Raw genomic sequence first — 25,317 nt, forward strand, 5'->3', positions numbered from 1 at the left:
TGTCAGATGGATACTAGATTTATTGGGATGATTACTTCATAAGTTACATAAACATCTAATTACTGAATTGTACACCTGAAACTAATATAACATCATACTTCGACTGTTCATTGAAATAGAAATTAACAAAAAGGAGTAGTAGGAAAAAGCCTGAACTTTTGATCCAGACAGACTAGATTCAAATCCTGACTCTGCTGCTTCCAATCTGAGTGATCTCCGAAACGTTACTAAATCGCTGTTCCTCAGCTCATCTGTAAAACGAGCGTGGCAATGCTACCCGCTCGAGGGTTGTTGGGAGGATTAAATGAGATAACATGAAGTGCTTGGCACAGTTCAGGCAATAAGAGCCGGAAAAGTGTGAGCTGGCTCCCACTGTCAGCCCCACCACCTGCTCCAACGTCAACTTCTTTGCATGTTGATTTTCTTGAGTAAATGAGGATGACTGGGTGCCCACTGCACAGGCTTTGGGAGGAACCATCAGCATCACCCTCTCCTCCAGGAAGCCTTCCCGATAGCCCTCCTCTGGACCCGCTTATCACCTGCACTTGCTTCTACATTAGCACATGTGACTCTTAAATAGGAATTCTGCGTCTGTCTTCCCCCCCCAGGCTTGGAGCTCACTGCGGCAGGAAGAGTCTGGTTCTGCTGGTATCAGCAGAGGGTGAAGGATGAAGGAGAGAGCAGATAAAGGGAATTCGGTTGTCCCTGGGAACTGCTCACTCGCCGGGGTAGTAACCAATAGTCCCTGATGGAGTCTTCTCTCTTTCCCCAGCTCTGTGCCTCCTGGGAAGATGTATTTGTCCCTGATTCTGCTGGTGGCAGTGGGCACCGGCCTAGGCCTGCTGACTACAGCTGCCACGAGCACTAACCCTGCCCAACTGGACACTCACAGCATGCTCCCCACCCACCGGCGCCAGAAGAGAGACTGGATTTGGAACCAGATGCACATTGTTGAGGAGAAAAACACCTCGCTGCCCCATTATGTGGGCAAGGTAAGGCTCACCCAGAGCAGGCGGCCCCCAGTGGTGGTGGTCATAGAGGTGGGGATGACAGTTGTGAGAGTAATGGTGCTGGTGGTAGAGAGATGATGGAGGTGGCAGGTGTCCTGGTGATGGTGGTGAAGATAATGAAGGGAAAGGTGATGTGGTGATGATGAGAATAGGTGATGATGGTGATGGGGAAGAGGAAGGCCATGCTGGTGATGGTGGTGGTGGTAAATGATAGTGACGGGGAAGAGGAAGATGGGGAAGAGGAAGATGGTGGTGATGATAATGGTGACAGTGGTGATGAGGAAGGGGAAGTTGGTGGTGGTGGTAATGGTGGTCATGGAGGTGATGGTGATAGTGGGGTGATTGTCAAATGGTGATGATGAAGAGGAAGGTCCTGGTGGTGGTGGTGCTGATAATGATGGTGATGATGGTGATGGGGAAGAGGAAGGTAGTGGTGGTGACGATGGAGGTAATAATGATAATGGTGACAGTGGTGATGAGCCAGGGGAATTTGGTGGTGGTGGTAATAATGATGGTGATGATGAAGCAGGGAAAGCTGATGGTGGTGGTGGTAGTGATAGTGCCCATGACAGTGATGGTGGTAGTGGTGATGAGATGTTAGTGATATGGTTGTGGTGGAAATGATGGTAAATGTTATGGTTCATTTTCTCCCAGACCTTGGTCTGTAGACTAAATATCACTGGTGAAAGGGTCACCCCATGCACAGGTTGAGAAGACCAGTTCAGGGCTTAGGGAGAACCGGTCAAGCCACAGTATTTTCCCATCTGATAGTTAATCGTCCCAGCCCTAGTTTGCCATCCTTGGTCTAGGCCTTTGAACTTCCTCAGAACGAACAAACAAACAAAACAAAACAAAACAAAAAACCCCTTTCTCTCAGACTATCCCCACTCCCTAGTTTTCTGTCACTCTACACAGCTCTTCTGCTTCTAAAATACCCACAACAGAGTACCTAACACAAGCCTGCTCCTACTTCCTTCCCCTTGAAAAGCTGTTCATCCCCACTTCCCTTCCTAGAGCTCAGAATGACAACTGAACTGTCTTTCTGTGCCATGCTGTTATTGATGTCAAAACCAACCATTCGTATTCAAAAGGATGGCTCTTGTGGTGGAATTTTACACGCAATGACAGCTAGATGAACTAGATATTTTGAGAGTTTTCCATTCTGCACTTGAAAATTTTCTTTCAAGTGCAGAAAATGTCACCGTGCCAACTTCTCGGAACCTAAGTATGATTGGCTAAAGAAATAATAGCTGGCTAATGAGAGGAATTATGGTGCCAAGCACGAGGCCAGGTCTGGGAAGAACACAGTGGCAGGTCACACGGTCCCCAGCCCTGTGCAGCCTGTTCAATCCTGGCCCACCTCCTGGTTTCGTAAATTAGGCTTTTTGGAACAGAGTAATCCACTTTCAAATTGTGTTTGTTTTTGTGCTGCAATGGTATATTTCAGCAGCTGTGATGAAGACTGTAGGACCTACAGAGTTGAAAATATTTACTATCTGGTCTTTCACAGAAATAGTTTGCCCACCCTCATCTAGAGGGATAGCATACATTAGACAAAGAACCCCGCACACAGCAGCGATAGAGGCGCCCTGTGGTTCTAGAGAAGTAGATTGGAGAGCACCCTTTGACTAAGGAGGGACCAGGTGGGCCTCGCATCAGAAAAGCCACAGCAGCAGAGGGGGACCCACTCAAAGACCCTGCGATGGCCCCCTGACTGTGCCCATGGGACTCCCAAGAATGACTGGGAAGTTTAAACCCTACACCCCTCAGTATGGCTTCTCAGAGGGAAAAGACCCTTGCCCAGGACACAGCCCTAGGAGAAGATAGCCCCAGGTAAACCGAGTTCTTAATTCCCGACACAAATATGAATTCTGCGTCATAGAGGAAAATGCCGTCAAACCACCCACATCCTTTGTAATGGGATGATCAGGCCATGAATCATCATCCACTGCTGAAGAGAGCGGCCAGGCCCCCGAGGGGAGTCTGCTGGATGAGTCAGGGAGGATCAACAGACAGCAGTGGACACGTGTGTCATGCGCAGTCTGACGCAGCAACCTTTGAAGGGCTCACCCAAGGGTCTTCAAGCAGCACAAAGAGTGTCAGGCCTGCCGTCACCTGCCACCAGCATTCACTGGGGACCTGGCATTGGGCTGGGGGACAGAGGAGCCCCATATAGCCCCCATCTTGGTTAGGGACAAGGGTGGCTGGGAGAAACAAGGACAAGGCTCCAAGGATCACCTCCTGGCTCCCAAAGACATCATCTGAGGGAAGGAAGTCCCTGTTTACCATGGCCAGAGATGGAGCCTTTGTTTACAGAGCCGGTTGGACAATGGGATTGAGCACTGGGCAGACTTCTGAGTCCACAAATACGGGTCAGTGTGGCTCTGGGTATTAAGACATTATGTCCAAATATAGTGATAATTTTTAAAAAGAAGGGCTCCCCAAAATCCATAACCTTAGACTAATTATGAAAGAAATGTCAGGCCGATTCCAATAGAGAGGCGTCGAAACCAGTACCTCCTCTCCTGTCAAGGCAATCAAAAACAGTGAACATCTGAGAAACTGTCACAGCCCAGAGGAGCTTAAACAGACATGATGAGAACAGAAAAAGAGCATTAAGTAAAAATTTTAAACATCTATACAAACTATGGACTTTAGTCAATAATAATGTATTGGCAGTGGTCCACTGAGAATAATAAAGGTACCAGACTAATGTAAGATGATAGAAGGGAAAATGGGAGCAAGATGTATGAGAACTCTCTCTCTACCATCTTCTAAATTGCTCTTTAATTCTAAAACAATTCTAAAAGATAAAGTCTATTAAAGAAAAGTTTGAGGGAAAGAAAACAGAAACTTAGATTCAAGTGGAATCTTACACAGAATTCTAATAAGACAGATAAAAGCTGACTCACTCCCCATCATTATTCGTATCCTCATAGATCCTCAAACGCCCACTCAGAACCAAGTTTGAAACTTCCATCTTATCCTAATCCTCAGCAACTCACCCAGGGCCCCAGACTGTCTGTCCTCCTGAATCCCCACTGTCCCTGCAGGCCACAGGTCACAGAGCCTCCCTGTCCATCAGATGACTCAGCCTCAGGGCCTCAGGCCCTCCGCATGTACCCACCTGCCTGCCTTTGCACACCGCCGCCCTGCACCAGGAAGCTCTACCACCCCCAGCTGGTACCCTGCCTTTCTCCCTACTGCCCCCCACCCCAGATAAGTGTCCTCACTCTGTCGCCACATCCTCGCCTTGCGGACCCCTCTCTATGCTCTGCTGTCTGGCTTCTCACCCACTGCCTCTTGATGCTGCTCCCACCGAGGGCTCCAATGCCTGCGTGTTGCTAAATCCTAGGGCCATTTCCAGACCTCATGAGATCTGACCACACCCTTCCTGATGCTTCCTTTTCTGTCTTGAGACCCACTCTTTTCTTGACCGACAGACATATGAAAAGATGCTCCACATCACCAACCATCAGAGAGATGTAAATTAAAACCACAGTGAGATACCACCTCACACTTGTCAGAATGGCTGCCATCAAAAAGACAGCAAATAACACGTGTTGGGGAGAATGTGGAGAAAGGAAGGTCCTCGCGCACTGTTGGTGGGAGTATAAACTGGTATAGACACTATGAAAAAGAGGCGAGAGTTCCTCAAGAAATTAAAAAAGAACTGCCACATGACCCTGCAATCCCATTTCTGGGTATTTATCCAAAAAAAAAAAAAAAAACACTTAACTTGAAAATACATATGCACACCTATGTTCATGCACCATTATTTACAACAGCCATAACCCAGAAGCAACCTGGGTGCCCATCCATAGATGAATGGATTAAGAAGATGTGGTACACACATGCAATGGAATATTATTCAGCCGTGAAAAAGACTGAAATATTGCCATTTGCAACAACAACAAGGATGGACCTAGAGGCTCTTATGCTAAGGTTAATAAGTCAAAGAAAGACAAGCACCATGTTATTTGACTTCCATATGGAATCTTAAAAAAAAAAAAATCAAACCAGGAAAAAAAAAACAACAGCTCATAGATACAGAGAACTGATGGTTGCCAGAGAGGAGGGTGGGGGGGGGGGGGAGGTGATGAATGAAAAGGGTAAAGGGGAACAGCTATAGAGAAATGATGAAGTCATGAGGATGTAATGGACAGCACAAGAGAAATAGTCACTGTTATCATAATAACTTTGTTCAGGGACAGATGGTTACTAGACTTATAGTGGTGATCACATCATAAGAAATATAAATGTTGGATCACTATGTTGTACACCTGAAACTAATATAATATTATATGTCAACTACACATTTAAAAAAAATTGCAGTGTCACATTTAGGATCCCTGGCCAGCACCACACACACTCACGTATGTACACACATGCACTTCCACACGTACATGTGCACGCACACACACAGCCACCACTGCCCGGCCCATTCCCAGCTCAGAACACCCCTTCTTTCATAGATCAAATCAAGTGTGAGCCGCAAGAATGCCAAGTACGTGCTCCAAGGAGATTCTGCCGACAAGATCTTCCGGGTCAATGAGGACACCGGGGACGTGTACGCCTTTGAAAGGCTAGACAGAGAGAAGGTCCCCGAGTACCAACTCACCGCCCTCGTGGTGGACAAGAACACCAACATATACCTGGAGGCTCCCTCCAGCTTCACCATCAAGGTCCATGATGTGAATGACAACTGGCCTGTGTTCACTCACCGGCTTTTCAACGCCTCTGTGCTCGAGATGTCGGCTGTGGGTATGTGCTCAGTCCGGCCTTTCCCCCTCTCCTTTCTCATCCCCAACCTGAAGGAACCTCCCTATCAGCAGCTTCACTACCTGGGGCCAGGACAGTGAGTTCAGGGCAGTGACTGTAATGACCCTAGTCATGGATGAGCCCTGACTCTGACCATGAACTGAGCCCTGACCCTGATCGTGGACTGAGCCCTGACCCTAGACATGGACTGAGCCCTGACCCTGATCGTGGACTGAGCCCTGACCCTAGGGATGGACTGAGCCCTGACCCTAGGCATGGACTGAGCCCTGACCCTAGGGATGGACTGAGCCCTGACCCTAGGGATGGACTGAGCCCTGACCCTAGACATGGACTGAGCCCTGACCCTAGACATGGACTGAGCCCTGACCCTAGACATGGACTGAGCCCTGACACTAGGGATGGACTGAGCCCTGACCCTAGGCATGGACTGAGCCCTGACCCTAGACATGGACTGAGCCCTGACCCTAGACATGGACTGAGCCCTGACCCTAGGCATGGACTGAGCCCTGACCCTAGGGATGGACTGAGCCCTGACCCTAGGCATGGACTGAGCCCTGACCCTAGGGATGGACTGAGCCCTGACCCTAGGCATGGACTGAGCCCTGACCCTGATCGTGGACTGAGCCCTGACCCTGATCGTGGACTGAGCCCTGACCCTAGGCATGGACTGAGCCCTGACCCTGATCGTGGACTGAGCCCTGACCCTAGGGATGGACTGAGCCCTGACCCTAGGCATGGACTGAGCCCTGACCCTGATCGTGGACTGAGCCCTGACCCTGATCGTGGACTGAGCCCTGACCCTAGGGATGGACTGAGCCCTGACCCTAGGCATGGACTGAGCCCTGACCCTGATCGTGGACTGAGCCCTGACCCTGATCGTGGACTGAGCCCTGACCCTAGGCATGGACTGAGCCCTGACCCTGATCGTGGACTGAGCCCTGACCCTAGGCATGGACTGAGCCCTGACCCTAGACATGGACTGAGCCCTGACCCTGATCGTGGACTGAACACAGACCCTAGGGATGGACTGAGCCCTGACCCTGATCGTGGACTAACCCTTAACCATCAGAAACACACAGGTTTCATGACTCTTTAGAGCAAACCCCACCCACTGCTCTGACTCTCAGGACTGACACAGCAAGAGCATAGCTTTTGCACATGAATAACGCCAACTCTGCCACCAAGGCAAGAAGAGTCATCTCTGGCATCCATGCAGGAGAAGAGGGAGGAGGACTAGAGCCTTCACCCCACGGTGTGTCACCAGCCTCGACCACCGGCCGCCAGAGGTTACTGTTCGTTAGTAACCCAGTTCAACCCAAGCCTCCATACGGGGCCTAAAAAAGGTCCCTGGCCAAGGCCTCAGGATCAGACCACCCCGTTAAGTACGGGGGTCCTAACATAGAAGGAGAAAAGAGCTGTGACACCCACCCCTTTGGGGGCACCTTCCTATTCCTCTGTTTCCACCCTTCTGGGGGAGGAGAGGCCCCCTCACTCTTCTAGGGTCTTTCTCATGACCCACCCGTACACGCCTCACTCATTTCCCCGTAAATGAAAACCAGCTTTTCTGTCTGCCCTCCTCGAGGCCGACCGGGCTGGGCCTCCACCCCTGCCAGCACTTTGCCCCGTGCCTGTGCCTCAGGAAACAAAGCAGCCTTTTCTCCCTCTAGACCTGGGGGCAGTGGGTGCAGGGGACAGCCCGAGTCCCATCTGCCCTCATCTGGGAATGGGGTGAGAAGCCGGTGGTCACAAGGCTGCAACCCCCTGTATTGTCTCTCCACAGGGACCACAGTCACCCGTTTGACAGCAGTGGACGCAGATGACCCCACTGTGGCAGACCACGCCTCTGTCATGTACCAAATCCTGGAAGGAGACAAATATTTTGCTATTGATAATTCTGGTCTGTGTGACTAACCCTCCCGTGGCTCGTGGGGGGTGGCGGATGTCCCAGGTGCAGGTGCTGAGGGAAGTCCAGTCTGACAGGTCACCAGCCACTGAACCACACTGTCCTATGGAGGGAGTCGGTATCACATATGAAGACAAGGTTGATGGTGAAGGCAGGAGGAAGCAGACAGGTGCTCAGACATGGACTCCAGTCCAGGGAACAAAAATCAGGACCCAAGCAGTGACACGGGAGGCAGGAGGCAAAGCTAGTTAGCAGCCCTGGAGTGGATTCAGACTCATCTGGCTTCCAACCCAGTTCTCCTACTCACCCTCTCTAAAGACCCCAGGCAAGTCAACTAACCTCTGCAAGCCACAGTTCCCGGGCCCCACAACGTGGCATGGTAGCTACGAAGTCTGAATTAGTAATGTGTAGAGAACACATGACCCACTGTAATGATCTACTCAAGGTGCCTGTACTACTTTGAAAACTGTAAGAACTGAGTCTTGGGAACAAGACAGAAGTGCAGTTGGCCAGGCCTGGAGGCACGGCCAATACATAGCACAGACACCACTGCACCCTGTGAGGCACCAAGCAGACATCACTAATCCATCACAGCACTCTCTCCATGCTGAGCCTGGAGGTGGCCTCATGCTTTCCCAACATAATGCTCCAGGTAGCTATGGCTAACATCAGGCCAAATGTCTGGGCAGCTTTGGCCTCGAAGTGCAGGGCGTAGAGGCTGGCATTGCTGGCCAGTGTCTCTCAGCCCTGGCTGCACACTGGAATGACCTAGGTAACCTTTAAGCCAGCTGGTCCCCGGAGAGGGCCTGGAGCTCAGCATTTTCTGTAAGTTCCCCAGCTAACATGGCTCCTCTTGGAACACTTTTTGCAGGACTCATTTACACAAAAACCAACAGCTTGGACAGAGAGACGCAGGCCAAGTACGAGATCGTGGTGGAAGCGCGCGATGCCGAGGGCCTCCGTGGGGAGTCGGGCACAGCCACTGTGCTGGTCACTCTGAAGGATATCAATGACAACTTCCCCATCTTCTCCCAGCGTAAGCTCCTCCCCTGGGATCCTGGGGAGGGCAGAGGCTGGGACGCTCCACACTTGGTGACCTGGGGGCTCTCGGGAAAGCGACAGGGGGTTCCCTCTACATCTCCGCCAACCCAGGGTGGGTCTCAGGCCCAGGGAAGCCGTCTGGTGAAGGGAGGGGCCCTGCTCCTCATCCCTGCACGCAGTCCCAAGGCTGTCCTCCTGCCCCCTGACTCGAGACACTGACCTCACCCACAGACTGACTCTCCCCAAAAATGTCTGACAAAGCTTTTCACATGCCCTGGGCAGGGCTGGGGAGGGAGTCAAACGGCTCTTTACTTGCACCCTCTAATGCTGAGGTGTCATTCAGAGGCTCAGCCACCGCAAGGACAGGCCAGTTCTCCTGAGGTGGCCTTGTTGTATGTGGCATAAGCTTCCTGAAAACAGGACTTGTCTCCTTGTCTCTCTTGTCAATTGATAACTCCCCTAGCAAAATGTGTGGCACACAGTAGGTGCTCAATAACCAGATGGTGGGTGATTGTTTGGATGGATGGATGGATGGATGGATGGATGGATAAAGAATCACTTTGCCTTGGGACCCCAAATTCTTATAGTATTATTGCTATTCATTATTAGTATTTCCCCATGCCCATTCCTGTATCAGAATATATTAGGGTAGTAGGAAGAACAATTGCCTTGCCTATCTCATTAACCCAATGTCCTTTGGGCATCCCATTTGCATCAGCCAATTACACATTTATGGTGCCTGAAGACCTCCGTGTGGGCAGCCCCCTGGGCTCTCTGTTTGTGAAAGACCCAGACGAGCCCCAGAACCGGATGACCAAGTACAGCATCGTGCAGGGGGAGTACAGGGATACCTTCACCATCGAGACAGACCCCATCCACAATGAAGGCATCATCAAGCCCATGAAGGTTTGTAGGCCTGGGGCAATGGGGACGCATGTGGGGTCGGGGGATCCCAGCATCCCCAGACCTCGCCCAGGGGCTGCTCGCAGGTCAGAGGCCGTCAGAGGTGCACATCTGGGTCAGCTTGGAGCTGGCCGTGTGCTCACAGAGACTGGGACAGGGGAGGCAGGAGAGAAGGGTCAGTGCTTTAGGCTGGCTTACTCCCAAAGCAGACTGGGAGGCAAGGATGTGACTATAAATAGTTTATTTGGGAGGTGGTCCCAGGAAGCCCCAGGAGCCGTGACATATGACAAGGAGAAGGATAATGTGGCGTTCCTTAGTGAGCAGGTTTTCACTGTGGGCAGTAGGGGCCCAGTCCAGCTGGGGACAGCTGGGGGACAGCTGACTCAGAGTTGCAGCAGCTGAGAGTCCAGGAGCTGGGGTGTGGACTGAGGGCTGCTCCTGGGGGCATTCACTCCCCGGCACTTCCCAGCCTGCCCGGGGCACCAGCCACTGGAGTGCTGGTAGCGTTACAGGTGCTCGAGCAGAAAGCCATCAGCACAGAAGGAAACAGCGAATGCTGTGGAGAGAGCAGTGGTCACGGCCGTGGCTACTGACAGCCAGAGCAGTCAGACCTACTGAGTCTGGAAGAGGAGGGAAGGTCCTGCCAGCGGCACAAAATGCCTTCAGAATGTCCATGCAGAGGATGAAAGGTCCTGGGCCAGGGGACAACCCACCCCAGACAGCACACTCAGAACCCCACTGCACAAGCCAGACCTCTCCAGAGTCCGTTTCTGACCCAGCCCTGCGCTGGGGACTGGAGACAGCCAAGGGAGCCAGTCAGCCTCCACAGTACCAAAGCGCTCAGCGCGCAGGGAAGATGTGCAAAGGCAAAAAGGGTGGCCAGGGATAAGCCCTGTAGCAGCCCATGCAGGGGCGAGGTCCTGTGTGAGGCGGGGCAGGGGCGGGCTCTGCGAGAACGTCTGGTTGCCTTCTAATTGGCTGCTGGAGGGGTAAGGAGGAGAGGACTAAGTGGGCAAAGGCAGGAGAAGATTCTTCAGCAAACACATAAGACTCATCCTTAAGGAGCTGTGGCTAGAACCACTAGGCCTGTACCCACTGAGAGCAGGCTGTCCCTGTATGTCCCTGTGGACAGGGCACAGAGCCAGGCTTGAGGGTGCAGCCATGAAGTACCTGACATGTAGTGGCCCAGCCACTCTCTCGATGACCTTGTAAACATCCCCTCTCCAGGCCTCGGGCCCCTCATCTGTAAAACGGGTATCATCCCAGAAAACCCCGCAGGATGGCTGCACACATCACACAGCCCCTGCTTGGCTCTGAGAGGACTCCCACACTTTTCCCTCCCACAGCCCCTGGACTACGAGCGCATCCCGCGGTACACCTTCGCCATCGAGGCCACGGACCCCACCATCAACCTGCGCTACTCAGGCAGCGCCTCCGCCAAAAGCAAGGCCCGCGTCGTCATCAATGTTATAGATGTGGACGAGCCCCCCGTCTTCCAGAATCCCTTCTACCACTTCCAGCTGCGGGAGAACCAGAAGAAACCTCGGGTTGGCTCAGTGCTGGCTGTGGACCCGGACGCCGCTCGGAAGAAGATTGGGTGAGGAGGGAGTGAGGCGGGTGGTGATGGTGACAATCCTGGCCTTGAGGTGCCTCTGCCAGCTAAGGACAATCCTGCCTCTCCCAGCACGTGTGGGGAGAAACGGCAGAGACAGGACGAGTCGCGGAAGCTCTTCAACTAACCCACGAGGCCGTCTGGGACCCTGTCCTGCCCGAGCACCCACCTAGCACAGCCCTGGCCATCAGAGCTGCTCGACCTTGAAGGGCCTCCTACAGGCCCTACCTGGGGCGGTCTGACAGTCAGGGGACCAACTAGGTGGCATCTGTGAATCCTCTCCACTAACATGCTTTATCAAATCTGTCTTCCCAAAACACAAGAGGAAAAAAGTGTTCGTTTCACAGAGAAACAACACAAAGATCGACAAAGTCACATCGGTAACCCCACGGCCGGATAACTCATGTTCACCACACTCATGTCTGATGTGGCCCTGTCATGCCTTTCTCTCTTCATAAGCACACAAACATCAAGGTACATTAAATGGCGGTTTGTGGCTTCCTTGCCTGGTTTTTAGTTTTTGATTGTTTAAAAAAAAATTTTTTTTTGGATCATACCATGCCTATTCCATCACTAACTACCTGTTCTTCTATCTCAACTAGACTCCCCTCTTCCGCCCTCCGGCACAAAAGACACAGTTCTAACTCATACTTTCTAGGGCCACCTGACATTTGATAGTCAGTGTGAACTTAGTACGGTCTCATTTTACTCCAGAGGGGTCGCCAGTTGTGCCAGCACCACTTAAATAACTCATCGTTTTCTGACTTCTATACAAACTAAGTTCCCGTATGTACCTGAGTCTCTTGCTGAACCCTCTACTCTCTCTGTTCTGTGGCAAAGCCTTTCTGCTTCTGGGCAGCCGTTTCCACTGAAACTCAGTCTGTATAAAGCAAGCCCCTCCCTCCATGTTTTTTTTTTTTTTTACTTTACATAATTTTTATGCACTCTAAAACATTCTTTCATATGAACTGTATTCAGTTTTTTGTAATTCTAATTCTAATGAGAATTATGTTTACATATCAATTTGGGGGAGGAGTTATTTTCATTGTTATCAGGTCTTCTTAAGGACAAAATATACGGCTCACAAATATTAGGGGATATTTTACAACGAAATATGAAGCAATAAAATATCCCCTAATTTTTGTGAGCCGTATATTATCCCTTCATTTTGGCCACATCTCATCAGTTTTGGGTCTGTTTCCATCACCATTCTATTCCAAATAGTCTGGAATGATGGCTTTTATTTCTTCATTCGATCCAAGGGTTTATTTAAGAGACAGTGCTTTCATTTACAAGTGGTAGGAGATTTTGTATTTTTTGCTTTAACTTGTTTTATGATGTGATACAATTGTCCTTGGGTTCATTTTGTTCCTAGAATAGCCAAGCTTTTGCTTTATGTAGTTTAATGTTCCTGTTCTGCTAAGAACAGTTTATATCTATTGGACCTTCATTACAACTTGTAACTCCTATCCTTAAGGCACTCTGTTCCGCTTAAACGTTTTGCCCTCACTTCTGCGTTGCCTGATGTTAAAAGTCTGCTATCCCTATTTTCATGTTATTTGTGTTTGCCTGATAGAAATTTTCCAACCTCTACTTTTAACTTTTCTAGCTCATTTGGCATTAAGTTGTCTTTCAAAACTACAATATAGTTGGCTTTGCTTTTTCATCTAAACTGGCATGCTTTGTGTTTGACCTATTTACATTTTTCACCATAAATAATAGGTATAAATTTACTTCTTTTATCTTGTTTTGCACTACCCAAACCTCAAACTTAATGGGCTTTTTCTCCCCGCCCCCCCAGCCATGTATTTTTTTTCTCCTAGATATTTGCATATAGTACAGTCATTTTTATTTTTATCAGTAAGATTTACTTCCATCTATAAAATTATAAATGTTCTCCTGGACCTATATTTTCTAGTTAAAAATCTCTCTCTCTCTCTCTCTCTCTCTCTCTCTCATACACACACATACACACCTTTGCTTTCCTATGTATAGGAATAAATCAACAGTTTCATTTTAATTCCTCTGAACCCAAGTTTTTGCTTTACATTGAGACTTTTCTAAATTAGATGAAGTTTTCAAAAAAAGTTTTTTAAGATACATCTTTGTGGATGATACACTTCCTGATTTCTTATATATTTACAAAAACCATAGTTCTTCTGCCTTCTTATGTCCATAACACCTAAATGTGCTCATATAATACTCAGGTTATAGACATTTCACTCCAAAACTCCCATCAATGTGTTCTAGCACTTAGTTTTATGGAAACTTTCTGGGGTGAATCTGGTTTCTCTTTATAAGAATGCATTTTATTTTCTGTCTGGACTCCTTTCAGTTTCTTCATATAGCCTTGAAAATCAAAACTGTCAACAGGACATACCGAATTTCTCCATGTATAAGATGCAGCTTTTTCCGAAAAACTTGGGGTCCAAAAACTGGATGCGTCTTATACAGTGGTGTAGGTTTTTTACTTGCATTTCCCATCTTTTCATGCTTGTTTTTGCGCTCATTACTGAAGACAGTGCTTCATCATCAGACACAGATGAGGACAAGCTAATGGATGGGAGTTTTGACAGTAATGAGGAGTTGTATGAATTTTATGATAAATAAAACTTGAGTTCAATAACTTTATGTAATACTTTTTTTTTTTCAAATTTCTGGCCCCCAAATTAGGGTGTATCTTATACATGGGGAAATACAGCACTTATATATTGATTTTTTTAAAATTATGCCTAATATCAATGACCTCTTTTAATCTGTAGACTCGGGTCTTTCCTCAGATCAGGAAAGTTTTCTTTTATTATAAATCTTTTTATTCTGCCCTGTTTGTTCTGGAACTTTCTTCAGTAGTATCAAATATATATGTTTGCTGTATTCCAAATATGTATCCATGCTACAATGGTATTTTTTTCCTGCCTCTTTTCATCTCCTCATACCTTTGTTTTTGATTTTGGGAAGTACTGTTCAAATTTTTACTCCACAAATTTAATTTTCTTTCATTCACTTCTTATAACTTCCAGCTCCTTTTTTTAAATTTTCTTTTTTATTCCTCCTGGGGTCTCACTCAACTATTTTTTATTCATCACAAAAAAACAATCCCAGCTGTAGTGTAGTTAATTATAGTGCCACTTGTCTCAGCTCTGAAAGTCACTGATGGAGTCTCGGGTACCACCGTCAGTCCAGTGACGTGAAGGCAACATTGCTAAGACCAAAGGGACCACCGCACTCCTCTGAAGCCCTCTGGCTGATAGGGTGCAGCGGGTCTGATAGGGTGCAGAGAGGAGGATGGGGGCGGGTGCGAGGGGCGGATCCGGAAGGGCCTGGTCTCTCATGCTAAAAGTTTGAACTCAGCCAAGAGCAACAGAAAGCCATGAACCCCTCTCCCTGCCGGCAGATACTACATCCGCAGGAACAGTGACAAGGGCCATTTCTTCCAAATAACCAACCGGGGGGACATTTACAACGAGAAAGCACTGGACAGAGAAATCCACCCCTGGTATAACCTGACTGTGGAGGCCAAAGAACTGGATAATAAAGGTGAGTAGCCCCATCTGCCAGGGTACCTGGGTGATCCTCCTTTTCCCTCATTCATTACAAATTGGCGTAATCTGCCACTGTGGGTCTCTGGGGGCATTATAAGCTCCTACTGAACAACCACTTCCCCCAAGTGTGGATGGGCCAGCAGCATCCATATCGTGAGGCCTTGTTATAAGAGCCAAGTGCCAGGCCTCAGCCCCAGACTGAATCAGAGTCTCATGCGCAGTACAGTTTAAGATGCACTGCTAATCAACAGGCAGCCGATGTAGCTGCAGTGAGAACCCCCTGGGCCCCTCTTAACACATGGCTACATGGATATCCTCCCTGGAGCTTCAGCTCCAGTGAGCCAGAAATGCGGCCAAGGAATATGCATTGAACAAGTGCCACGTGATTCTTCTTACTGTGGACTTTAGAAAAGGTTATTGGAGGTCGGGGCGGGGCGGGACTCTTTATGTTCCAGTTAGTGAGTTGAAGTTAAAATCTGCAGCAGCTTCTGCCTGACCTGTGCTGGCGCAGTGGATAAAGCGTCAACCTGGAAATGCTGAGGTTGCCGGTTCGAAACCCTGGGCTTGCCTGGTCAAGGCACATATGGGAGTTGATGCTTCCAGCTCCTCCCCCCTTCTCTCTCTCTGTCTTTCCTCTCTCTCCCTCTCCTCTCTAAAATGAATAAAAAAAAAAATCTGCAGCAGCTTCTAACTTCAAGATTGTTAGGTTGTCCAGAAATTAGTGTAACGTGCCGAAGGGAAAGGCAGGCATGGGAGTTCTGCGCCCTTTGCCTGGATGAGAAAATCACAGCTGCCCTCAGAGAAGCAGTAACGCTCCCACATTCATTACCCAGGAGACCGCCACCCAGAGACGGGGAGAGGGTGTGACTTGGCCAAGGCCCCCTCAGTACCACCTTGGAAGGCCCTGCCTCCTGCTGGGCGCCCCAGACTCCAACATCCCCCAACATGACAGCCAGGCCAATTTTGATGGATTCCTACATTTTCCAGATCAACTTTTGCCCCCTTTACCCCCATCTAATAGCATTCATACAGTTTTTAAACTTTACAAGTAATTATTTGTTGTTTATATTAAAATATGGAAAATACAGAAAAGAAGAAAATTATCCACCCCCCATTTCTACCATTCAGAGACAACTACTGTTAGCACTTTAGTGCACCTTCTGTGGTCTTTTTTTCTCTACATAGTTTTATGCAAGTAAGTTTATAATACCTGTATGAAGTCATATTCTGCATTTTTACTTAACCTTATTCCAGACCCATTTTCTCATGGTACTAAAATGTCTTTTTTTTATTACTTTTTTTTAAATGATAGAGAGAAAGAGACAGAGAGAGGGCCAGACAAGGACAGACAGACAGGCAGGAAGGGAGAGAGATGAGAAGAATCAATTCTTGGTTGTGGCATCTTAGTTGTTCATTGATTGCTTTCTCATCTGTGCCTTGATGGGGGGGGGGGCGCTACAGCAGAGCCAGTGACCCCTTGCTCAAGCCAGCAACCTTGGCCTGAAGCCAGAGACCTTGGGCTTCAAGCCAGTGACCATTGGGCTCAAGCCAGTGGCCATGGGGTCATGTCTATGATCCCACATTCAAGCCAACAACCCTGCAATCAAGCTGCTGAGCCTGCGCTCAAGCCGACAACCTCGGGGTTTCAAACCTGGGTCCTCTGCATCCCAGGTTGATGCACTATCCACTGCGCCACCGCCTAGTCAGGCTATTACATTTTTTTATATGTAATTTACATGGGCATTATATAAATGGCCAAATATTCCAATATTTTAAAGTGGTATGATTTATTAACCCAATCTCATTAAGGCTGTTTACCTTTTAAATTATTTTGTAATCAATTAATTTAATAAATTATACTTGTTTAAATTAATTTAATTACTTAATCAAATCATTAGATCTGTTTAATAGTTAACTCAATTGATTTCATTAAAACCTTTTAAAATTCACTTAGGTTACCTTTTAATTCTTACAAGGAGTTTTTAGTAAGCATCCTTTGCATGAAGCTTGGTCCCTACCTCCTCCACTCCTTTCATCCAGAACACTATTCCTGGCATCTCTTCCAGAGGCCCTCAGCCCCCTCCCTCCTGTTTAAAGGGCACCCCCCTCCAGGAGTCCCCATCCACACATCAGCCGAGCCCACTGTGGTGACAAGCCCTTTCCCCCTGCAGACAACCCCACAGGCAAAGAATCCATTGTACAGGTCCACATCGAAGTTTTGGACGAGAATGACAATGCCCCAGAGTTCGCCCAGCCCTACCACCCCAAAGTGTGCGAGAACGCTGCCCAGGGCAAGGTGAGTCCGGCTCAGGTGGGAGGGGAGGCGGGGCCTGCCTGGACAACAGCTCTCACTCAGTCAGCTGCCTAATGTAACCTGCACAACAGCCTTGAGGGAATATGACATTATCTCCACTTTATAGATGGAGAAACTGAGGCTCAGAGGAAAAAAAATGTGGAGAATAGACTGTCAGGGAGGGGGCTGGTACAAAGAGTATCTTTGTGGAGATCATTCAGGTTAGGGTGGCAAGTAAGAGGCAGCCATGGTCCGGTCTAAACCCAAAGTCTCCATTACTGAACCCCAGGCCACCCCAACACCATCACTGACCATCCCCCTTTTTCCACACCCCAGCTGGTGGTACAAATCTCAGCAATAGACAAGGACATAACACCAAGAAACGTGAAGTTCAAATTCTCCATGAAAAAGGACAGCAACTTCACCCTCATAGATAATCATGGTACGTACGCATCAAAATACTCAGCCTGATTCGTAGAGGGGTCAGAGGTGAGGTTATTTGAATCTTGAAGTGCCAGGGTCAAGGACTAAGCCAGTGAATGGGGGATAGGCCCTCCCTGGGGTTTTCATGTTGTGGCATATTTTGTACAACTTCTGCCACATACCCTATTGGTCTGTTCCACGGTCAGAGGTGCCCTGGCCAAACTGTCAAGTCCACATGGCCTGCCATTCCCCATAAGATGCTAAGCATACTGGCTACACGGGTCAGACAGTCAGCTTGGTTCATGAGCTAGCCAAGGGATTCCTTCTCAGATGTGGAACTTTGAGGTCACTCCCGAAGTGTCAAAACTGGAAATGTGAAATCCGAAATACCAAGGATACAGAAAACTTTGTCTTAATTCAATTATAGTAACTACTTACCACCAGGGGCCTGGAGTAGGATCTGGTCCACCAGTCGCAACACAGAGAGTTGTGCTGTCAGCAAGAGCCAATCAGATCTTCTGATGAATATGCGCTCAGGAGAGTGTTTGTCCTGAGTCGATTGAATTCCAGCCAACAGCCGACAGGTTTCCATAGTTTCAGCAGCTTCCTCCAAAAAATAGGGAGAAAAACAAAAAACACTTAAAACTAAATAGAGCAATCTTCGCCTAGCACAGGGTGGAATCCCTGATTGGCAAAACTGTGATTGATGAGGATCCCTGTATAGAAACATCGCGTCCATTGAGGAAGTGGGGCCGCTGAGAGGAGGGGCAGGCCCAGAGGGTCAACCACAGCCTCCTGTGGGACGGGAAAGGTGGCCATGCCGTCTTGACAACCAGTGACAGACCATTTCACTTTCAGCTGTCTTTAGTAGTAAGATACCCATTACCCCATCCCCAAGGTCCGCCTCAATCCCACCTTGGAGGGGGTCCACAATGGAGTAAAAAGCTTAAGTGCTACCCCAGAGACACCCCATGTGCAACCAGGAGGCAAGCTTGTTGGTCTTGGATTCACTCAGAGCATGAATGCGCTGCTACAGTATTAAATGAGTATAGTCAGTGGTGGGATTCAGATAATTTAACAGCCAATTCTCTGCCCTCATGACCGTTTTAAGTATAAAAAAAGATATACAGAAAGGTAGTTTATTATTTCGTGCATTTAATACTTAAATAAGAACAATAAAAGAGGTACACAAAACTAAATTATAAGAGTTTTTAAATATTAATGAAAAATATTAAATATAATACCTGACAAAAAACAATAGATGTTAAGATATTTCCATATTGCTTCTTGATTGGCATCCTTCCTACTGAAGTAACAAACACGAGGGAATTAAAATGTAGTATTTTATCAAATGTACAATGAGTTTTATGAAGTGAACAAATATTACAAGCTTAGTTCCGTCAAATTTTTTTCACCTATTGACAGAATGAATGAACATGATTGACTGACTACAGGTGCTTAGAACACGCTGTTGCACAGATGAATGTTAAAAAAGAGTAAGGAATGTAATTTTGTGATTTCTACATTGGGCAGCTGCCCAGGCGGCCACTTTAGAGAGAACCTTGATTACAAGTGCCATTTTAACAACCGGTTCACCGAACTCAACAAAAAATTAGGTATCAGTTCTGCCAAACTGCTGCAAACTGGCTGAATCCCACCACTGAGTGCAATGAGAAATCTCTCATTTCTCCCATAAAGTGTCAATGGCCATACCGTTGACTCTCAATCACAATAGACAAAAAGCTATTTAATAATGAAATACAACAGGCTTTAATTTGCCATCTAAAAGATAGCCTCCTTTGCTTCTGTCTGCCTTTCAGAGTGGGCTGACCCTTCTAGTCCTAGTCCATAGTCCATCAAATCCCCCCTCCAAATCCTGACAGCCAGTCAGGACCACATGGGGGGAGGGGGGGCAGAGATTGTTACACCCTCCAAATCCTGGAGCAGGGACCCTCCCCTGACCGTAAGCATCATGACCTCTCAGGGAGCCTACAAAAGGCAGATTATCAGGCCTCTGCCCAAAGCCACTGAATCAGAAATGTGGAAGGAAGGGAGGTAGCTGGGCGGAGGTAAGGGGGTCTGAAAATCAGCAGGCTTAAAAAGCTCCCTAGGGAATTCTCCTGTACAGGAAACCACTGATTGGAACTGGGAGGGAGAGCCAATATTTGGGCCAAAGCAGAGTCCCAGTTCCAGCCTGCCCCAGATATTCTCAATTCCATATATAATCATTCCCTCAGCGCCCCCAGAAACATAGCATTGTTTTGACTTTCTAAACAATTTGCAGGAATAACAACAGAAAGAGCCTCAGAAGTTGGCCTGATGCTGAGACTTTTTAAAACTTTTCCCCCCTTGATTATTTATTAAAGCTTGAAATAATACCTTCATTAAGTGAGCTGAAAGAGAGTCTCTTGTTATTAGAGTGAAGTTAGGGAGGAAAGGGTCAGGCATATCAGTTGCCCACAGAAACGGAAGGCAAAGACTTTACATTCTGGCCAAGCCATTCTTAAAAGCTAAGTCAAAGGAGCCGCCCAAAATACCCCTCTTTAGAGGGACAGACCTGTGCTCAGATGACTGACACATAAGGCAGGGAATGAAAAGGACACAGAAACACCCCAGGCAGCATATGGGCTGGCACAATCAGGGAGGACTCTCAGGAGGAGGCAGGCCACACTGTCAGTGTGGACAAGGGGACAGGCACTCCAGGCAACACAATCTGACTCTGAGACCCTGGTGCTTCCAGATAACACGGCCAACATCACAGTCAAGTATGGGGGTTTTGACCGGGAGCATACCAAGGTCCACTATCTGCCCGTGATCATCTCAGACAACGGCAGCCCGAGCCTCACGAGCACCAACACACTGGCCGTGACAGTGTGCAAGTGCAACGAGCGCGGCGAGTTCACCTTCTGTGAGGAATTAGCTGCCCAGGTGGGCGTCAGCGTCCAGGCGCTGGTAGCTATCTTCCTCTGCATTCTCACCATCGCAGGTCAGTGCCCAGGAGGGTGGGGAGGGGGCGTCAAGGAGGAAGGGGCCAGGGACCCAGGCCCAATCCTGCCTCCAACCCAGTGCAGCCCTGGGCCAGCACCCCACCGTGGGCCCCAGTGGGTCACAAGACTGCCAGCTCCACCTCTCTAGGTGCCTAAGGACGGACGGACGGAGGTAGACAAGGGCAAGGAGGAGGATGTGGCTCAGAGCCCCTCCCCCACTTTAAAATACTTTCTGCGTGACATGCAACATACATTCGAACACTTATTGTGTACCAGCCACTGTCCTAGGCATTTCTTTACATACAGCCTATTTTGAAAACAGAGGATCTAGTCCATCTTTTAGAAAGAAATGCAAAGTTTATCAACGTCTAGTTTGGACCCTCCCTGGAGCTTTCTTTCCTTTCCTTTTATAGTGTACCTCCCACCTTGATATCTCTTTTTTTCTTGTCTGGGCCTCCAGAATTTTAGGAGCATTTTAGGCCTTGCCTTAGTTTGGGTTCCCAGGGAAGCAGACCCTGGGACAGGGTTTGGGGGCCAAGTGGTTTATTTGGGAGGTGTTCCCGGAACCCAGAAGGAAGGAGGGGTGTGAGAGAGGGACAGGAGGCAGCCGATCAAGGGCGCATTTTCGTGCAAATCCCCACCAGGGGTCACTGGAGCTTCCTCCCGCTGGGAACCAGGGGGCAGTGTCGCACTCAGAACCGGTGTTCATCCACCAACTCCCACCAGCCGGTGGTTGGGGGCTCCTCCCCGAGGTGTAAGTTCTCCTGCACTTCCCCTGCCATGGATGGGACAGGGGCCAGTCCTCAGGAAGACACCCTCAGGGACTCAGAGAGCACCCTATGCACTACAGCGAGAGCAGATACCCCATTATCTGCTCCTGGCTTTTCCAGCCAGGAGCTCTCCTGGGAGGGCCCCTGAGTGTGCTCCTCTACTGGGGGCCTTCTTTGGCAAAGTGTTCAGCCTCAGATTCCCCTTTGAGTAATAATTAATAATAATGGTAATAATGGCATCGCCACCACACATGAAAGTGCACTTAACCTTATAACCACCTTACTAGATATAAACAGAGCAGAGACACTGTTTCCGTTTTGCTTACAGATCAGAGAGGGAATTTCAACGTTGTTTCTGTATGTAACGGCTTGTTAAGTGTCTCAAGGCTAGAAGGACAGAGCCTGGGGAAAGATCTGAGCCTAATTTTAGGAGCCCTCTGCACCACCTGGTGCTCCCTCCTCAGGGGTTAGAGACTCTCGTAGATCCATGCCCCCCAGAACCTTGCACAGGGTTGCCATCTACAACACCGCAGAACCTGAACCAGGAGGCTCTGGGCAAGTCACTTGGCCTCCCCTCCCCGAGCTCAGTTTGCTTAACTGGAAAGCGGAATAAGAATACCTGCCTTGAGTGATTAACATGAAAATGTGCCAGTATCGTGTCAACACGTACCCAGCAGGTGCTCACAAGTGACTGTTGTTCCTGCAGTGAGTGCTGTGTCTGCAGGCAGCCCTGTCACCCACTGTCGCCCACTGTCATAGCCATCGAGGAAGCAACGGCTCCTCGGAACCTTCGCCCTCCCAATCCCAGCTCCCTCTCTTTCCCCAGTTCTGCCCTGACCTCTGGCCTGCTGGCCTTCAGAAGTGACAGAGGAAGCGCCACAGTGTTCCAGAAGGAAGGATTGGGGGGTGCAGGAAGGGGAGGCTGAGACTGCGGGAGAGAATGAACTTGAGGGAACCCCATTCTGTCTCTCTCCCCCTCAGCCCAACCAGTGGCCTGGTGACAGCCAGTCAGGACCACGTTGGGAAGTGGGGGTGGGGGCAGAGACTGTCCCAGGGAGGTAGGGAGAGGGACCCACCTGGTCTCTGGATGAAATCAAACCTGTGTTGGGCTGGGGCTGCACGGGGAAGTTGGAGGAATCCCCAGGGAAGAGAGAGGGTACAGGTGGAACCCGGACGCTGGCCAGCCAGGGGCTGCGCCCTGGCTCACACCTCTAACCGCCTGCTTGCTCACTGGCAGTGATCACCCTCCTCATCTTCCTGCGGCGGAGGCTCCGGAAGCAAGCCCGTGCCCACGGCAAGAGTGTGCCAGAGATCCACGAGCAGCTGGTCACCTACGACGAGGAGGGTGGAGGCGAGATGGACACCACCAGCTACGACGTGTCTGTGCTCAATTCGGTGCGCCACGGCGGGGCCAAACCCCCGCGGCCGGGGCGGGACCTGCGGCCCTCGCTGTACGCGCAGGTGCAGAAGCCACCGCGGCACACGCTCCCCACGCACGGGGAGCCGGGGGACATGGCCGCTGTGATCGAGGTGAAGAAGGACGAGGCAGACCACGATGGCAGCGGCCTGCCCTTTGACACACTGCACATCTTCGACTATGAGGGCTCCGAATCCATCGCCGAGTCCCTCAGCTCCTTGGGGACTAACTCATCTGACTCAGACATCGATTATGACTTCCTCAACGACTGGGGGCCCAGGTTCAAGATGCTGGCCGAGCTGTATGGCAGGGACCCCCACGATGAGCTGCTGTGCTAGAGGCCGTGTGTCTCTGGGCCTGGGGACCCAAAGCGCTGCAGCTCCAGCAGCTGGACACTAGGCCCTGAGCCCCCAAGTTACAGCACTGACGCCCCAGCCTAGCAGCCCTTCCTGGTGGGTCCCAGAGGCCTCACCACCTTGGGGAGAAAATTCCAGGTCCTGAAATGTCCAGGAACATATTTCAGTGATAGCGACCCCCAAAATACTGGAAAATCCAAGCTAGTGGTCTGTCTGGACTTGGCCATCCACATAACCCTGTCACCAGGGACCACAGGCCCAAATCAAAGACCTTTTTCTCTGGCTCTTCAAAGGGTTTATGTCCAACTGCCAGAGAGAGGTCTTCCCCTGAAGTCCCTAAACCCCCTGGTGAGGCTGGGGAGGTCCTGGGCCCTGTCTTCCTAGAGGCAAATGGCAGGACAGCATGACCTGTGGGTGACATTCCTGCAGCTCAGTCCAAAGGAAGGCTGGGACTGTCCATCACACCGGCCCTGCCTCAACTTCCTCACACCCTCCCAAGCCCCCTACCACTCTTAGCCCCTCCCCAGGCCTATCAAGAGGGAGGGGGTGGCCCTTTGCAGCTATCCGGATGCCTTGGGTCCTCAGGGGACCCCACGTGCCGGCCACACCAGGAACTAACTGTACTGTACTGAGCATTGAAAATTCAACCAAAGTCAGGGAAATGGCTTGCTGAACTTTGAAGCAACTGTGAATTCATCCCGGAGGGACAGTGGAGACCACATGTGACAGATCAGAGGGTGAGGGCCACCTCCACACCCTCACCCTCTGAAGAGGGCATAGAGTAGCGGTGACCCCAATTTGAGATTCATTGACACTCCTCTTGTTTTGCCTGGAAAGTGGGAACAGATGTTCCTGGAGCAGAACACCTCTCCCCATCTCTGCCTCGCCGGGTCCTTCATTCATCCTCTCTTTTTCTCTCTCCCTCTCTTTCCTCCTCATCTCTTGACTTAGAGGCACTCAAGATATGACCCGCCAGAATGAGCAGCTCTGACCAACGTCCAAACGCAAATCTGACTGCAGAATGGAGCCACGCCATTTGCCTTTACACCTCATGTTGCCACATCTCAGGGAACCCCAGCAGGGCCCCGTTCGTCAGGCACAGCCTGCGGAAGGTCCTCCCCAAGCCCTGTAGTCCTCTGTGCGTCTCCCACTTTCAGCCACATATGGAACATCCCACTGCAAACTCACCTGGGAAAAATGGCATCACTTAAAGGGAGGGGGCAGGAGAGGAGGCAAACCCTCCATTCGATTCACGACTAGTCATGACTGAGGCTCCCTCCGGGCAAGGCCCCTTATACATCAAGGGATTGTACATAACACTAGCTTTATTTTTAACCAATAACTGGGGGGGGGGTATCATTTTTTACTAATAATACTTACAATTTCTAGCTCTCACAAACATATGTGTTTTGTGTTTTTTTTTACATAATAAGGTTGCTATTTAGGTTAACAATTTTAAGTGAAGTGTTTTAGTTGAGTAAACAAATTTCTGTAACCTTCTAGTTCTGATCACTGTCATAATTACTCTAGGGATAATGACTATATATTGACCACACTGGTGCATAAGACGTACTGTATTGTTTTGTATACCTAATAAAGATTTTGAATTCTTCCATTTCTAGAGCTGAGACAGTGTATGTGAAACATACACACACCACCAACAACAACAACCATCAGAGGGACCTAAGGAGCCAGGGGACATTTGCCAACAGGGACCCCTAGTCCAGCCCCTCCCCTCCCAGAGCCCTATACCATCACCCAGTCTCTGTATATGCCCCCCAATCCCACCTACATATCAGGCAAAAGCCTCTGACAACTGAAGCCACAATACCGTTTCCATCCGGCAAACGAAAAACCAGGGAGGTGAGCTACACCAGCAGCAAGGGAGGAAATCAATTTCCAAGTGGCTGGCTGGCAACAGCAAGCAGCCGGCACTTTATTGGCAGGTGTGGACCCCAACATGGGAATTCTGGCTGGGAAGTCTCATAATCAAAACAAGAAGGAGATGCCTCCAAGTCAGACTCAGCTCTTGAACTGGAGGTTGGCAGAGAAAGCCCACTGCAGCCCGGGCCCTGCCCTGAGCCCCCTGTCAGCAGGGTTTCTAGAGCAGCATGTCCCCCAGGAAGGATATTTCTGCTCTGTACAAACACTACCTTTTGAAACTCTCAGGAATCAATTTATCTCATTTACAATTTTTACTCTAATTTCCCTTGTGATTTTTTTTCATACTTTGAATGTACTGTTTAATATCCGCCTGTTTTCCAAATTTCATTCTGTT

At 49.3% G+C, this 25,317-nt stretch overlaps 1 protein-coding gene across 2 annotated transcripts in view; it reads left to right on the top strand.

Moving 5' to 3' along the window:
- CDH5 (cadherin 5) overlaps positions 1–24,654 on the top strand; it is a 41,020-nt gene extending 16,366 nt beyond the window's left edge. For both annotated transcript variants that reach the window (XM_066348683.1, XM_066348684.1), the window contains exons 2-12: positions 773–992; positions 5,486–5,774; positions 7,573–7,689; positions 8,567–8,731; positions 9,455–9,642; positions 10,986–11,236; positions 14,646–14,788; positions 16,965–17,089; positions 17,423–17,528; positions 20,250–20,495; positions 22,504–24,654. In XM_066348683.1, the coding sequence (XP_066204780.1) occupies positions 792–992; positions 5,486–5,774; positions 7,573–7,689; positions 8,567–8,731; positions 9,455–9,642; positions 10,986–11,236; positions 14,646–14,788; positions 16,965–17,089; positions 17,423–17,528; positions 20,250–20,495; positions 22,504–23,021 (2,349 nt within the window). In that variant the 5' untranslated portion in view covers positions 773–791 and the 3' untranslated portion in view covers positions 23,022–24,654. The remainder of the gene's footprint in view (positions 1–772; positions 993–5,485; positions 5,775–7,572; positions 7,690–8,566; positions 8,732–9,454; positions 9,643–10,985; positions 11,237–14,645; positions 14,789–16,964; positions 17,090–17,422; positions 17,529–20,249; positions 20,496–22,503) is intronic.
- Positions 24,655–25,317: the final 663 nt, after the last annotated feature.

This window comes from Saccopteryx leptura, chromosome 9, assembly GCF_036850995.1.
Source record: "Saccopteryx leptura isolate mSacLep1 chromosome 9, mSacLep1_pri_phased_curated, whole genome shotgun sequence".
NCBI classification, from domain to species: domain Eukaryota; kingdom Metazoa; phylum Chordata; class Mammalia; order Chiroptera; family Emballonuridae; genus Saccopteryx; species Saccopteryx leptura.